The sequence below is a fragment of the Ursus maritimus genome, unplaced genomic scaffold, assembly GCF_017311325.1.
Source record: "Ursus maritimus isolate PB19 unplaced genomic scaffold, ASM1731132v1 scaffold_2, whole genome shotgun sequence".
NCBI classification, from domain to species: Eukaryota; Metazoa; Chordata; class Mammalia; order Carnivora; family Ursidae; genus Ursus; species Ursus maritimus.
In genome coordinates this window covers 6,300,553-6,315,996 of record NW_024424452.1, presented here as the reverse complement: position 1 = coordinate 6,315,996, position 15,444 = coordinate 6,300,553, and the positions used below count along the sequence as shown (strand labels likewise).

The 15,444-nt window shown below is 48.7% G+C and overlaps 1 protein-coding gene across 1 annotated transcript in view; it reads right to left on the bottom strand.

Moving 5' to 3' along the window:
- LOC103669982 (myosin-16) overlaps window positions 1-15,444 on the bottom strand; it is a 63,097-nt gene that overhangs the window by 3,094 nt on the left and 44,559 nt on the right. The window contains exons 33-42 of the mRNA XM_040634785.1: window positions 15,215-15,347; window positions 13,962-14,178; window positions 11,915-12,051; window positions 11,718-11,821; window positions 6,170-6,362; window positions 4,988-5,191; window positions 3,858-3,983; window positions 2,646-2,816; window positions 1,841-2,041; window positions 599-830 (exon numbers count right to left, since the gene is read on the bottom strand). Coding sequence (XP_040490719.1) covers window positions 630-830; window positions 1,841-2,041; window positions 2,646-2,816; window positions 3,858-3,983; window positions 4,988-5,191; window positions 6,170-6,362; window positions 11,718-11,821; window positions 11,915-12,051; window positions 13,962-14,178; window positions 15,215-15,347 — 1,687 coding nt within the window. The 3' untranslated portion in view covers window positions 599-629. The remainder of the gene's footprint in view (window positions 1-598; window positions 831-1,840; window positions 2,042-2,645; window positions 2,817-3,857; window positions 3,984-4,987; window positions 5,192-6,169; window positions 6,363-11,717; window positions 11,822-11,914; window positions 12,052-13,961; window positions 14,179-15,214; window positions 15,348-15,444) is intronic.

The window sequence follows — 15,444 nt, the reverse complement described above, 5'->3', positions numbered from 1 at the left end:
TAATCTAGAACTATAATAAAACTATAGCATTTTGACTTTTATATATTTGTCTCCTACATTTTTTTTCTCAGTCGATTCTGAGTTAAAGAAAATAAGAAAGGACTCTTTTACATGGTCTCCTATGGGACAGTGCTCAGAAATGGTAGCTGCAACTATAGTTATTAATGTAAGAAATCTAAATTCAACCAGTATTGATGAAATCCTCAGGAATAATGATATTGTGGGGCTGTGAAGGATGAATACACACTGGCTGTAAGCTTGCAAATGTCCCTATGGTTCTCCAGTGGAAACAAGCATTAGCACCTGTCTGCCAGGCCTAATGTCAAGGGGCATCAGACATGGAACCTGTCTTCAAAGAGCTTCCACCCAGATGGGGGAGCATCATGACCCCCAGCACCTGTGTTACAGGTGGACAGCGCCACGCCCGAGGGCTTCGAGAAGGCAGAGAGGGAGTGGTGCAGCTGAAGGGACCGGGGAGCTTTGGAATTCCCATGGTGTGAGGTCAGGGCACAGCAGACAGGAAACGTCGAGTCGGAAGGAGCAAAGCAGGAGCAGGGAAGGAAATTTGGGGCACGGGCATCGAGAGTGGAGTCCGTACCTACTGGCTGTGGGCTGGAACGTGGAGAGCGTCACTCCTCAGAAAGGGTTTTGGAGGAGCCTGTCTTGGACACCTGGATGATCTCCACGGAGGTGATGCCTTTGCCAGCCACGCGGTGTCTGGTGCGCAGCTTGTTCAGGGCGGTCTCTGCCATGCCGGCCCGCTCCTCAGCGTCATCCAGCTCGTGCACTGTCTTCCTGTAGCGAGCCAAGGTCTGGTTGGCCTGCTCCTCCTGTGACAAAGGCATGGTGGAAATCAGGGTGGAGACCTGGCTGCTTCTGGTTAAATGTGCCTCGTTATCAGTTCTACACAGACATGTAAGAGTCCAGGCTTTCAGTCCTTTCAGATGATTCTTTTTTGTCCTTGACATCCGTATTTCTAAATACAATGTGCTCTGTTACTGCTTCTGTCATCTGTGGTTTTAGGCATCAGCTAGTGGTGCCCCACTATGAAAGATGTGGGTTTAATGCTTTCCCTGGCCCCCACCACACATCTCCCATCCCCTCGTCTCCCCAGGAGAGTCGTAGTGATGTTTTCGTTAGAACCACACTAACAGTAAGCCTGGTCTTTATCGAGCCTTTCGGGAAAGGCACTGGTTGTGTGAGTGGCTGATGGATTCAGTGTGGTAGCCCCAGAACTGGCAGCAAACAATGGCAGGGTCAATATCTATGTCGGGGTTGGGATGGAGGGGTGGTTGGTGCCGGTAGGTGGACGTGTGGTTTAGGGTTGAGACTCGAAGCCATCATTTGCTAACCATTTGACTCGGATTTTAACGATTACTAACATAACATAAATACCCCACTCTGGGCTGTTTCCTCACCTGTGAAACAGACTAAGAATATCAGTCTTCCCGCCTTGTGTTGGGAGGATCAAAGAAGGGAATGGTCTTGTGTCTCACAGGATGAGCCGGAGGGAGAAGTTATCCTGGCAGAGGCCACAAGGGGCAGCAGAAGCAGGACAAAGGCAGCCAAGACCTTCCCGGTTTTGGAGCACACCTTGCAGTGGGCACCCTAGTTAGCACGGGTGTTCTTAGGGGATCTTTCCATTTTCTACATGTTCTTATCTCCAGTGTATAGTATCCAGTCTGCTTCCAACACGATAGTGAGAACCAAGTGCCACGAACATAAAGCTCTCAGGGATTGTCTTTTGGCTGATACCTGATTCCCTGTGGTTAATTCTAACCAAGTCTTGAGACCTGGGCTGGGAAGGGAGGTGTATTAGGGACGCACAGCGAGCACCTACCGCTTCTTCGATCTGCCGCTTGTAGACCTTCAGCTTGTTCTGCAGCTTCTCCACCAGCTCCTGCATGCGCTGGTTGGTCTTGTGGTCCTCCTCCGTCTGGAAGACCAGCTCTTTGAGGCGGCGCTCATTCTTGCGCAGTGTCTTGACCGTCTCCACGTGCTGTTTCTGCTCACCATCCAGCTCGGTCTCTAGTTCCTTGATCTGAGGGAGGAAGAGAGGAACATGGCTGAGGGAACGCAGGTTTTTGAACTTGGGAGCTCAGTGGCCTTGGGTGGGGGTGTCATGGCTGCCATGTCCACTTCCTCCCCAGAGGAGAGCAGGTAAGCTGTGGCCAGGGGGGTCAGGTGGGTTCTGCCTTTCATGCACCTGCTGCGGTTGTCACATGTGTCCCTTTCCCTGAGCCTCAAGTTTCCTCCTCTGGGAAGTGGGGGAGGCAGGGGCCAAACCTCCTGGGCCCCTCTAGCTCTGACACCCCATGGTGAAGACTAAGGCTTGTTTTAAGTAAGTAATAAGGGAGGAACAATGTGGGAAACAGACCGGGAGCAGAGACGGAGGAAGAATCCTGGGAACTGCCCTGCTTGGGGGTGACGCACATTCTGGGGGAAAGGTGGTAGGGGGAGAAGGAGGAGAAGTGGAGCCCTTTGTATAAATAAATTACAGCTCTTGTCTCAACTTCCTTTCCCTTCCTAGCATTTGAGTAACCCAACTCCTCATCAAGCGCTGGGCTTGGTGTTTTTGGGAAAAGGCCCCTGCCCAGCCACCTCTGCCCTTTCTCTGTCCTGGCTGAGCTCAGGGGTGCCCTCACCCTGGCTTCCAGCTTCATGATCGTGCGCTTCCCTCCTTTCAGGGCCAGCTGCTCAGCCTCCTCCATCTTGGCCTGCAAGTCTTTGATGGTGATCTCGTAGTTCTTCTTGATTTTCTCCAGGTGCATGCAGTGGTCCTGCTCTTGCCGGAGTTCTTCCGCCATGCGGGCAGCCTGTGGGAGGGGAGAGGACGGGGGGCTGGAGCTGGGTTCCCATGCAGCCTCACAGTGCTTCTGAGAGATGAGGGACCTTGTCCTCCGGTCTCTGGGAGACCGAGTGGTGGATGAGGAGAACCTCGCTCATGTGCTGCTGGGTTTTGGTAGAGGGGGTGCCCCATGTTCCTGTGGCCCTCCGAGTGAAAGGGGAGGAGGCAGGCTCATGCACGCACAACCAGGCCCCCCAGTTCCGTAGACTCCACCAGCCTGGGGCTCTCCAGCCCCTCTTTGCTGTCTCCTCCACGAGGCACACAGCACAGAGGGTGGGAAAAGCACAGGTCTGGAGGAGGAAGACAAAGGTCTGCATCTGGCCCCTGTGTGGCCTTCAGCAAGTCACTTTACCCTCTCATCCTTGTATTCATTCCACAGATATTCATAGAAAATCTGTATGCTGGGTGTGGGTCTGTGCTCTCCCGACATAGCACCAATAAAAGCAGCAATATTCCTGAGCTCCTGGCATTTCAATCAAGTGAAAGCAACCTGGCAATAAAATCTGTATTCCCTCATCTTTAAAGTTGGGTACATGGTTTCTGCCACTCAAGGTTATGGGAATACTCAAAGGGATATTGGGGCAAAACCACTGGCAGCACGTTNNNNCCTGCTGAATCTGCCCCTGAGTCCCTGGACACAGCACCCATCTTCCTTTCACTAATGCTCTCCTCAAGACTGGTTTAATGCTCCTCCTTGCCAAAAGGCCTGCCCAGAAAAGCTCACTTTCAGTGGCTCCTTTGACCCAGGCCCCAGGCCTCAAGCACAGATCTCTCACACCCTCACGTGTAGCTTGTAGTTTTTCCTTACTTTCATGTATTTGGCTTTTCAGAAAAGCCTCCAGACTCCTCAGAGCAAGGACCACAGTCCTACTGGCAGGGCCCTGCTGCAGAGTGACCCTTGAGTGGTTGGGGTAGCCTTCCCTGCCGGGGGTGGCCTGGTCTTCAGCAGGCAGCTTGGCCTGGAGTGCCCAGGCCTTTTCCACCAGCCCCAGGCAGCGTGCACACTTACGTCAGTCATGGCTTTCTTGGCCCTCTCGTCGGCCGAGCGGAACTCACTGATGAGCTCCTCGTGCTCATTGGAGATGCGCTGGACATCTGACTCCAGCTTGCGCTTGACCACAAGGAGGCTTTGGTTCTAGAGGAGAAAATGAAGACATCACTGTGAGCCAGAAGTCTGCACAGTCCTTTCCATGTCCAGGAAAGAAACACAACCCTCTCCCAGACACATTTGCCAGACTCCCCAACAGGAAATGGCCCTGGGCTCCCTGCTTGGGGTAGGGTCTCTCCCAGCATTTTTCTCTGGGTTTTAGAGCAGAACTTGTGTCACAAGGAGTCCAGGAATAATGTCATTTAGGCCTGGGATGGGTGGCAGCTCTAGAATAATCCTGAACTCAGAGCTGGGAAAACCCAGGTTCAAGCCCCAGTACTTCCACCTACGTGGGTAAATTCTTTACCTCTAGGCTTTGGTCTTATCTCTAAAATGGGGTTATAATCCTTGTATGTCCCATGCACATTTTTTCTTTTGGTGAATTCACATGAGATGCTTAGTAAGAATTAAGCTGTGCTGGTAAAGGATTGCACTATCAGCGGTACTGGTATTACCACCAGCAGTAGATGGGGGTCCCCACTGCTGACCGTGGATACGCCACTCAACTCTCTGGGTCACGGTTTTTCATTTGAAAAGTGAATGTCAGACTTTGGAATATTCTAGACCCCTTCCAGTTCTGAAGTTCCGTCCTCAGCTACACTGAAGATAATGGTGATCCTTAAAATTGGCTAAATCATCAGAATCTCCTGAGGAGTCTGGATTTAAAAGTTTAGATTTCTGGAGTCCCACCAGAAACCCACTGGATCAGAATTTCCAAGGGAACGTCTGGGAGTCTTTGAAAGCTCCGCGCAGCCGTGTGCATGCACACTGTGTGTGCACTGAACTTGGTTAAGACGGTACATTTTGTGTTATGGGCTTCTTGCCATAACAAGTCAAGTCTCTGCAGGTGAGTTCTGAAGATTTCCCAAATGGGGACACTATCTGCCTTTAAGTTCTGAAGGAAGCCCACAAGGTTTGGGCACCACCCGGGCCTTGTCCCAGTGCCCCAATTATGAGTCGGCCTAGCACCCCCCAGGAAGCCACCATCCTACCTGGATGTTGACCTCGTTGTGCCGCTCGGTGATCTCCACCACCTCCTGCTCCAGCAGCTTGCGGGAGCGCTCGCTGCCCTCCAGGCCTGAGCGCACTTCCTCCAGCTCTGTCTGTAGCAGGCTCAGGCGCCGCTCCTGCAGGTTGTACTGCTCTCGCAGCTCCTCGTGCTGCCGAGCGTCCTCGTCCATCTGGACCTGCAGGTCCTGGGGGGCAAGAGCACCTGGACTGAGCCCACCTTTTGGGTCCTGGCATGGTCTGGGGCTGGCCAGGCCTGAGAAGCTCTGACCTTTATGGACCGGGCTCAGGAGGGAGCTGGGGCAGGGTGGGGAGGTGGAGTCCACAGAGGAAGAGAGTGCAAGGTGTAGACCTGCCCTTCGGGAGTTCACGGTCTGGTTGAGGCCTACCTAGCTGGCCAGGACCCAGGTGTCCAGAAGATTTGTCCAGTGGGCGGTTAGCATGAGGTCAAGGCTTTTCCAATGATAGAGCACCTGGTGTTTCTAGCAGGGCCTTCTCACAGAGGCCTTCCTCCATGACCTTGACCATTACACCCCTGCTGGCTAATCCACGTCTCCCTTCTCCTGGTCCTGTTATTTCTCTAGAGCACTTACCACCTTTTTTAATACTACAATTTTATTTATTTGTTGTTTGTTGCCTATCTGGAGGGATGTCTGTTTGTTGCGTGCATTCTTGTATCCCTACCACTTAATATAGTGCCTAGAGCAGGCAGGTCTCCAATAAATATGTGTTGAATGCATGGATCCAGCCACAGGTGCTTGAAAAATTAGCCTGATGACAGAAGGGGATAAAGGAAGTCTTCAAATCTATGCTTATTTCTTAAGATGAGTGGTGGGTATATGGCTGTGTATTATGTTCTTTATTTTTCCGTGCCTGAATTCACTTTTAATAAGTCAAAAATGACTTTCAAAACCAAGACAGGCCCAACTTTCTGTTTTCCTGTTTTCTTCCCTCTTTTCAGTGGTCCAGGATATGGACTTTGGTGGTTGGGGCCTCTCATGCATGAGTCCCCAGGACTCCTGCTCCCTGGAATGCCAGGCTCCCCACATTGTCACTTTCATGCCTCTGTCCTAGCTGCAGACATGCATACAGTTAGCTTCCAGGAGTCCTGCAGGCTTGGGGATGGCTTACTTTGTCATTAATTCTTCCTCCTCCCAAATTGCTACCTTGATTTGCTGTTGTAGCCTTTTCAGGGTCTTTACAAGTTCGCTGTTGTTCTTGTTGGCGTGGTCCAGCTGGATTTCCATCTCATTCAGGTCCGTCTCCATCTTCTTCTTGAGCCGAAGCGCCTCTGCCCGGCCCTTGGCCTCCGCTTCCAGGCTGGCCTGCAATGACTCAATTGCCCGCTGGTGGTTCTTCCTGCAAGTCCAAACAGAGACGGTCTTGGCATGCTGGGCTCGCTGGTCAGGCTGTGCTTACCCTCCCTAGATTAGAGGTCTGAGACCTTCGGCATGGATATGGCCACCATATTTGAAATTAAACCCTATCTCCCCTTAAACGTGTAAGTGGGGGAGCATTGTTCTTTGGGAAAAGGAACGAAGGTCAATGTTTACCACCTATCTTTTGGGATCTCAATTCATATAACATGCAAAACATGCAAGGAAACTGAGGCTCCACGATGACGAAAAACATGCCAGAGGTGTAGCCCACCATGGAGTCAGGATTGAAACCCAAATGCTAGCCCTGTTGTTTAAATTACAAAATGTGAGCCTTGGCCGTACCAGTCAGATTTATGTCTCTCTTTAAAACACCAGTCATTGCTTGATTGTATTTGCTATATTTAATTTTATTGTAATCAATGTAATGAACATTTTCACAAGGCCCTCATAGAAGCTGTGTTAATCTCCTTTCATCGAAGGGGACTATATTTAGATATTCAAAAAATAGTTGTTTCATTGAGGGAGATAAATGGGTAGCACGTAAAGATCCTGTCACCTGCCCCATGCTGTGTTCACCTCTGCTCCACCCCTGAACACCTTCTGTGTACTTGCACATTACTGGGTTTGTAGCACTTTGAGAGATGAATTCAATTTCTAGACATGGGAGAAGGTGTCATAACATTCTCAGAAGAGAACAAAATTTTGATTCACTTTTACTTAAATAAATTCAAGAAAAACTATAAAACAGGTTGAAAAAAGTTAAAGAAGAGCTAAATAAATGGAAGGACAATCATGTTCATGGATCAGAAGACTTAATATTGTTAAGGTGGGATTCACTGCAATCCCTATCAAAATCCCAGCTGACTTCTTTGCAGAAGCCGACAGGCTGATACTAGAATTTATACAGAAATCCAAGGGACCGAGAATAACCACAACAATCTTGAAAAAGAGGAACAAATTGGAGGACTCACACTTCCCAAGTTCAAAGCTACTACGAAGTTACAGTAATCACGACATCGTGGGGGTGCCTGGGTGGCACTTTTGGGGATTGAGACTCTTGGTTTCATCTTGAATCATGGTCTCAGGGTTGTGAGATTGAGCCCTGTGTTGGACTCTGCGCTTGGCATGGAGTCTGCTTGAGATTCTCTCTCCCTCTCCCTCTGCCTCTTGCACTTGTGCTCTCTGTCTCTTTCTCTCAAATAAATAAAATAAATCTTAAAAAAAAACCCACAACAGGGGCGCCTGGGTGGCACAGCGGTTAAGCGTCTGCCTTCCGCTCAGGGCATGATCCCGGCGTTCTGGGATCGAGCCCCACATCAGGCTCTTCCACTATGAGCCTGCTTCTTCCTCTCCCACTCCCCCTGCTTGTGTTCCCTCTCTCGCTGGCTGTCTCTATCTCTGTTGAATAAATAAATAAAATCTTTAAAAAAAAAAAACCCACAACATTATGGTCCTGGCATAAGGACAGGCCTATAGATCAATGGAATAGGATTGGGAATCCAGAAATAAACCCTAGTCAATTCATTTTCAACAAGGTTGCTAAGACCATTCAGTAGGGAGAGAACAGTGTTTTCAGAAAGTGATTCTGTGGGGCGCCTGGGTAGCTCAGTCATTAATCGTCTGCCTTTGGCTCAGCTCATGATCCCAGGGTCCTGGGATCGAGCCCTTCATCGGACTCCCTGCTCACTGGGAAGCCTGCTTCTCCCTCTCCCACTCCCCCTGCTTGTGTTCCCTCTCTTGCTGTGTCTCTCTCTGTCAAATAAATAAAATCTTTTTTTTAAAAAAAGTGATTCTGTGACAACTGGATATCCACATGCAAAAGAATGAAGTTGGACCCCTACTTCACACCTTCTACAAAAATTAATTCAAAATGGTTCAAAGACCATAAAACTATAAAATTCTTACCCAATCTGGGAAGCATAGGTAGAAATCTTTGTGACTAGATTAGGCAATGGGTTTTTAGATATGACTCCTAAAATGCAAGCTACCAAAAGAAAAAAACCAGAGACATTGGACTTCATCAAAATTAAAATCATTTGTGCTTCAGAGGGTGTCATTAAGAAAGTGATAAGGTGGGGTGCCTGGGTGGCTCAGTCAGGTAAGCGTCCGGCTCTTGATTTTGGCTCAGGTCGTGTTCTCAGGGTCCTGAGATGGAGCCCTGCTTTGGGCTCCCTGCTCAGTGGGGAGTCTGCTTGAGATTCTCCCCCTCTCCTGCCCCTCCCCCAGCTTGTGCACTCTCTTTGTCTCTCTGGAATAAATAAATCTTTATCTTATTTATTTATTTTTAAACATTTTATTTATTTATTTGAGAGAGAGAGAGAAGGAGAAAAAGAAGTAGGGAGAGGGGCAAAGGGAGAGAGAGAGAGAGAAAATCAGGCTCAGTGAGGAGCCAGATGTGGGGCTCGATCCTGGGACTCCAGGATCATGAACTGAGCCAAAGGCAGATGCTTAACCAACTGAGCCACCCAGGCGCCCCTGGAGTAAATAAATCTTTTTAAAAAATTAAGAAAGTGAAAAGACAGTCCACAGAATGGGAGAAAATGTTTGCAAATTATATATCTGATAAAGGAAGGGTCTAGTATTCAGAATATCTAAAGAACTCTTACAACTCAACAATAAAAAGACAACCTGGTTTTTAAAACAAGCCAAGGACTAGAATAGACATTTATCCGGATAATGAGCACATGTGGCCAATAAGCACATGAAAGATGCTCAGCGTCATCAGCTATGATACTACCTCACATCCACTAGGATGGCTGTGAGAAAAAAGATAAGGATGAATGTTGGAGACGATCTGGAGAAACTGTAGTCCTTGACGCTGGGAATGTAAAATGGTGCAACTGCTTTGGAAAAGAATCTGACAGTTCTGCAAAAAGTTAAGCATAGAGTTAACGTACGACCAGAACCAGGTCTATATCCAAGAGAAATGGAAGCTTAGATCCACACAAGATTTGTATATGAATGTTCGTAGGGGCATGATCCATAGTAGCCAAAAGGTGGAAACAACACAAATGTCCATCAGCTGATGAATAAATAAAATGTGACCTGCCCAAACAATGAATATTATTCAGGAATAAAAAGGAATGAAATACTTCCTGACACGTGCTCCAACACGGATGAAGCTTGAAAACATTCTGCTGAAAGAAGCCAGTCACAAAGACCCACATAATGTATGAGTCCACTACACGGCATGTCCAGAACAGGCAAGTCCAAAGAACGTTGTCGGCTGGATTAGTTGTTGCCTCCGGCTGGGAGTGGGGGTGGTGGGGAGAAATGGGGCATGACTACTAAGGGATATGGGGTTTTTCTTGGGGAGGGGTAATGAAATGTTCTAAAATTGTAGTGATAATTGCACAACTTAAAACCATTCAATTTTCCCCTTGCCCTGGGCAAACTGTATGTAAATTATATCTCAAATCTGTTGCAAACTCTCTCTCTCTCTCTCTCTCTCTCACACACACACACACACCACACACACACACACACACACACACACACACACACACAAACCGCATAGTGGCATAGCTAGATATTTAGGGTGGGGGTCAGGTTTAGCCCGATGGCCGCAGAGTCATGGGGCTTCTCTCCCCAGTGGCTCTCTACAGCCCTAGGAGTGATCGTGGGGCATGTTGTAAACTCAGGAAGCCGCAGTGCGGGGAGATTTCAGACAGGCAGTTTAGGCAGGGTGCCAGTGTGGACAGTTGCAAATGTGTTGGTCTTCTCAGAATCACAACAAATCATATTTCTGTAAACCAAAACCTAGTGCTGAGTCCAAAAGTTTCTTAGAACCTCAAGCAGCAACAGAGGACACTGGATTAAAAAGAAATCTCCAAGTCCTTGGCACCCCAACAAATCAATTCTTTTCCATGGTGTGGTGGATGTTCTCTAAGGGTTCATGAATGTTAATAGTAACATAGCTGTGTGGCTTTGCAGGTTAACATGTGCTTTCATAGCTACCATCTCATTTAATTTTCCCCGCACCCCGGAGCCGGGATGAGGAAGCTATCATCATTCACATCTGTTAGATAGCATGATAGCACCTATCTCACAGGGTTATTTTTCCTAATTTTTTTATTGTGGGAAAATGCACGTTACATGAAATTTCCCATGTTAACCATTTTTAGGTGCACAGTCAGTGGTATTAAATATATAACGCTGTGCCACCCTTGCCACCATCCACCTCCAGAACTCGTTTCATCTTATAAAACTGCAATCATGTCCCCACTGAACACTAACTCCCCCATATCCTTCATTCCCCTAGCCCCTCGCAACTACTGTTCCACTTTCTGTTTCTATGACCGTGACTACTCAAAGCACTTCCTGTAAGTGGAATCATACAGCATCTGTCTTTTTGTGACTGGCTTTTTTCACTTAATATAATGTCCTCAAGGTTCATCTATATTATAGCAGGTGTCAGAATTTCCTTCCTTTTTAAGGCTGAATAAAATTCCATTGTATGGGGGTACCCGGGTGGCTCCATCGGTTGGGCATCTGGCTCTTGATTTAGGCTCGGTTTGTGATCTCAGGGTCGTGAGATCGAGTGCTGCGTTGAGCCCTGCGTTGGGCTCCGCACTCATCGGGGAGTCTTGCTTCTCTCCCTCTCCTTCTGCTCCTCCCCTTGCTCGTGCGTGCACATGTGTGTGCTCTCTCTCTCAAATGAATAAATCTTTAAAAAAATTCCATTGTAGGTACAGACCACATTTTGTTTATCCATTCATTTGTCAATGGACATTTGGGTTGCTTTCATGCTGTAGCCCTTCTGAATGAAGACAGGTGTACAAATCTCTCTTCAAGACCTTGCTTTCAATTCTTTTGGGTACATACCCAGAAGTAGAATTGCTGGATCATATGTCAATTCTAGTTTAAATTTCTTGAGGAGCCTCTATGCTGTTTTTCACAGCAGCTGTACCATTTTATATTCCCAGCAGGGCACAAGGGTTCCAGTTTCTCCACACCGTCACCTGTCATCTTCTGTGTTTTGGATAGTAGCCATCCTAATGGGTATGAGGTGAAATCTCATTGTAGTTTTGATTTGCGTTTCCGTAATGATGAGTGATACTGAGCATCTTTCCATGTGCTTATTGGCCATTTGTATACCTTTTTTGGAGGAATGTCTAGTCAAGTCCTTTGTCCATTTTTAAATTATTATTATTATTATTATTGTTATTATGGGTTATTATCTCATGGGGTTTTGTGACCACTAAAGTACTATATTTCAAAGTGTTCACCTAAATTGCCCAAGGTCACATGACTCGTGGGTGGCAGAGGCCCAGGTTTCTGGACTCTGCTTCATCATGCTACCTCAAGTCAGCCTCCCATCGTCTCATCCCTATACCTTGTAGCTTCAAATTCCTCTTCTTTCTCATGGATTCTCCGGTCGATGTCAGCTTTCACCTGAGCCAGTTCCAGCTGAATTCGAATCACCTTGCTCTCTTCAACCTGCCGGGAATATAAACATCAGTCTTTCTGGCCAAGTAGGTGCGTGGTCCCTGGCCAAGGGTCCAGCCTCCCAGGTGATGGCCATGCGTTTACCTCCAGGGAAGACTCGGCTTCCTCCAAGGCCACCTGGAGTTCTTCCTTCTCGATCTCCAATTTTTTCTTCAACTTCTGTAGCTCATGCACACTCCGTCCTCCCTCACCCAGTTGATCAATCAGTTCCTTTATCTCCTCTGAGGAAGGAATATTCTCATTGGTAAGGCACATGAGGACCACCAGCTTCCCAGGGCCAGAGCATGTGGCAGGGCAGAAGCAGGCAGTCCTAGCCTCACTGTGTCTAAAGAGAAGCAATATACTCCAAGTCATAGACTCACGGAGCATCAGGGCTTGGACACTGGAGAACAGTAGGTCCAAACTCCTCATTTTGTAGATGAGAGGCTGAAACCCAGAGAGGAGTGAGCAAGCACAGAGCAGCTTTGGGGCCAGTGCCCAGGACTCCCTGAGCCTGTGAGGCCTTCGTTCAGGGCCATCTTTTCTCAGAGAACCTCTTCTCCCCTCTGCCTCCCAGCCACCAGGTCTGAAAACCAACCTCACAAGAAAAGGTGGGAGGATGAGAGCCTTTCTGATCTCCTTCTTCATTTGGGAGACCTCTGTTGCCCGCCCAGAGGAATTCCCAGGGACTTACAACACCTTGGAGCAATCATAAATCTCAGCCCACAACCAGAGGTGTCCAGGGAATGTAAGTGTCCTGATTACTCCCTGACCAAACTCCATTTCCACATCAAGCCTCCCTGAGTTCAGAGAAATCTCATTTAATCCAGGGTCTCCCCCTACCTGGGTTTCTAAGTTCCAGGTGGGGTTTGGAGAGCATCATCGAAGTCTCAGCTCGTGGTGTCCACCTGTGCTGGCATCATAGACACACCTGTAACCCACATGGCTTCCCATCACCTGTCCCTGAACATAGCGGCTGTTTCTGGAACATTCCCCACTGCACTGCTCTGTGACCACGAGGAACAGTGTGATGCTGCTTCACATCCTCTCTGCCCAGGCAGGCTACTTGGCCTCTCTCCTCCGTGGCTCCCACCAGGCTGGGGCTGCTTTACAAGTCTTTTTTCTTACCTGTGCTTCACCTGCCAGGTGAGGTGCGTATTCCTCTGCTCTTAACCCCTATGTTAGCTGAGAGTTTTATCATCTGCACCAGGAGCTGGTGGGAGGGTGTGGATGGGGAACGGAGGTGGGTAGGGGAGGAGGCAGGGCCCTGGGCCACTGGCCCTCAGCAGTGCCTCATCATCACCTCCCTCCTATTTTCTGCCCTCTTCTAGTCCAGGCAACCTTGACCTGGGTGTTCTAGTTGTTCCTTCCTAATCTTAACTCATGTATTTATATTCAGGTCCTTTAGTACTTAGACTTTTGAGGTTACAAAAGCAGAGCCTTGATACCTCAAATGCTGGGCTCACACAATTCTCCCCTGTAAGCTGACAGCTCCCCAGGGAGAGACTCCTAGGATCTTGGGCAGATTTGGGGACAGTCAGGGACCATCTGCTTCTACCCTCCATCAGGCATCTAACCCAAATTGAGGGTATCGACTGAGATTTCGTCTGCTGCTCGGCAGAACAGGGATCCAAAAACAGTTCTTGAAAATAAAAATACTGGCATCTCTTGCACAACCGATTTTGTGATTAGTAATTTGCACCTGCCATAAAAGCAAATAATGCAGTCAGATCTCTGTATGGCAAAACGATCCTCAACAGATAGGCAGCATTCTTCAAATAGCATCCCACAGAATGAAATTCCAGCCCGAGGCCTCCTGTTAGTGAGAAATCTTACACGAGTATGTGTATTACAATACACAAAATCTACTGAGCCCTTATTTGTGCCAGCCACTCTACTGAGTGACGATTTCACACATCTTGTTTCACTGTCACCACAACCTTACAAGGAAGGCACTATCTCCCCAACTTACAGGTGAGGAAACTGAGGCACAGAAAGGTTCAGTGACTCACCTGCTTGAAGTCCTGTTGCTGAGTGCCCGAGTGCTTCTACACAGTGTTGGTGCCGACGATGTGTCAGGTGCTCAAAGCCATGACGCGCTCAAGAGGAAGGAGGCCCTGCCTGTGTCTTTGTCCCCTGCCCTCAGACTCACCCTGCAGAGTCTTGTTCTCCTTCTTCGCCGACTCCAGGTGCTCCAGGGACTCCTCGTAGGCGGTCTTGATCTTGAAGCTCTCTGTCATGTACAGGCGGCACTCCTTCTGCGAGCTGTCCACCTCCACCTGCAGCTCTTCGCACTTCTGCTGCCACTCGGCCAGCATCTTGTCAAAGACCCGCTGCTTCTTGTCCAAGGCAGCGGCTGCAGCATTGGCCTAGGGAGAGGTGGGAATGGTCTCCAGGGGTCTGACTTTCCAGCCCCTTCCCCTCCTCTGCCCTCCTCCCTACCTTCCCCACCCCTGCCCAGTAACTCTGGTGACCGCAGACTTCTCGGGGGCTGGGAGATAATTCCACATGTGTGGCACAAGCAAGGGGCAGAGAGTCTGGAAAGAGCCGCGTCCCACTTCTTAAGCTTCTACTACTAGATGTGCAAACTTGGGCAGTCCATCTTACCTTCCCGGGCTCGAACTTTTTAGGTGTAAAATGAGCGATCGGGCCACAGCAGCCTTCCCAGATTTAAAAACATTCACCCAACTCTCCATTACCTATTTCTCTGTGATTTACTAATATGTGTTATATGTCATTGTTCAACTCAGGGATGGCTTTGGTGTTATTTTTCTTGTGAATCAAAGCTAATTTTTCTCAGACCTTATTTTTCATAGACCTTTCACCTTTTTTGTAACTGTCGGGCAACTATGTATTTGCTGTGGTGCAATACTGGATTTTGTAAATTTTTGCTTAATTTCTTAATTGCGGGGACGGGGAGCAAAAGGTTTTCAGGTTTTGGGACTATTTTCCTGAAGCCTCTCACGAGGATATGACCCTCTGCCTTCGTAGCCGTCACTGCTGGCACGAAACGATTCCCTGTCTAGACCAAGACCAGGTTGCTATGTGCCGGTGGAAATCTTATTTAATTCGGCCTGGAGACTTGCAGATCAGTCCGCACCAGGGATGCAAACAATATTTAGCCACACAAAGTGTGTGGGCTGTGGTTTGCATGAGGAAAAGGGGAACAGAGACAGTAGTTGCATGACTTCCCGGGACTAAGTTTTGTCCTCATCACAGACCTATTTGAACAGTGGCCTGTTGAGTATTAAGATCGGGCAGGAGCCCATGTCCAGGAGGCCTGAATACAGACCCTGTGCTCCATCCTATTGGACCACCTGTTTCGTCTTGCTAAGCCCAGACATGTGATAGTTTCATCCAGCTCCCTGAGGTCTCTTGGACCCAGCGAGCATTTGACCCCCTGACCTTCTCCAAGTCGATGGTGAGGTCCTCGACTTCCGCCTGGAGGCGCTGTTTATTTTTCTCGAGGGAGGCAGCCCGGGCCTGGGCAGCTTCAGCTGTCTCTTCTGCTTCCTGGAGCCTGGCGGCCAGTTTCCTCCTGTGGGCGAGGGCAAGAGAGGCCATCAGGAAAACAGAGGAGCCCATGGGCTGGGGGCTGGGTTTGTGATGCTGAGCTCCGGTGCCACAGAGGGGAA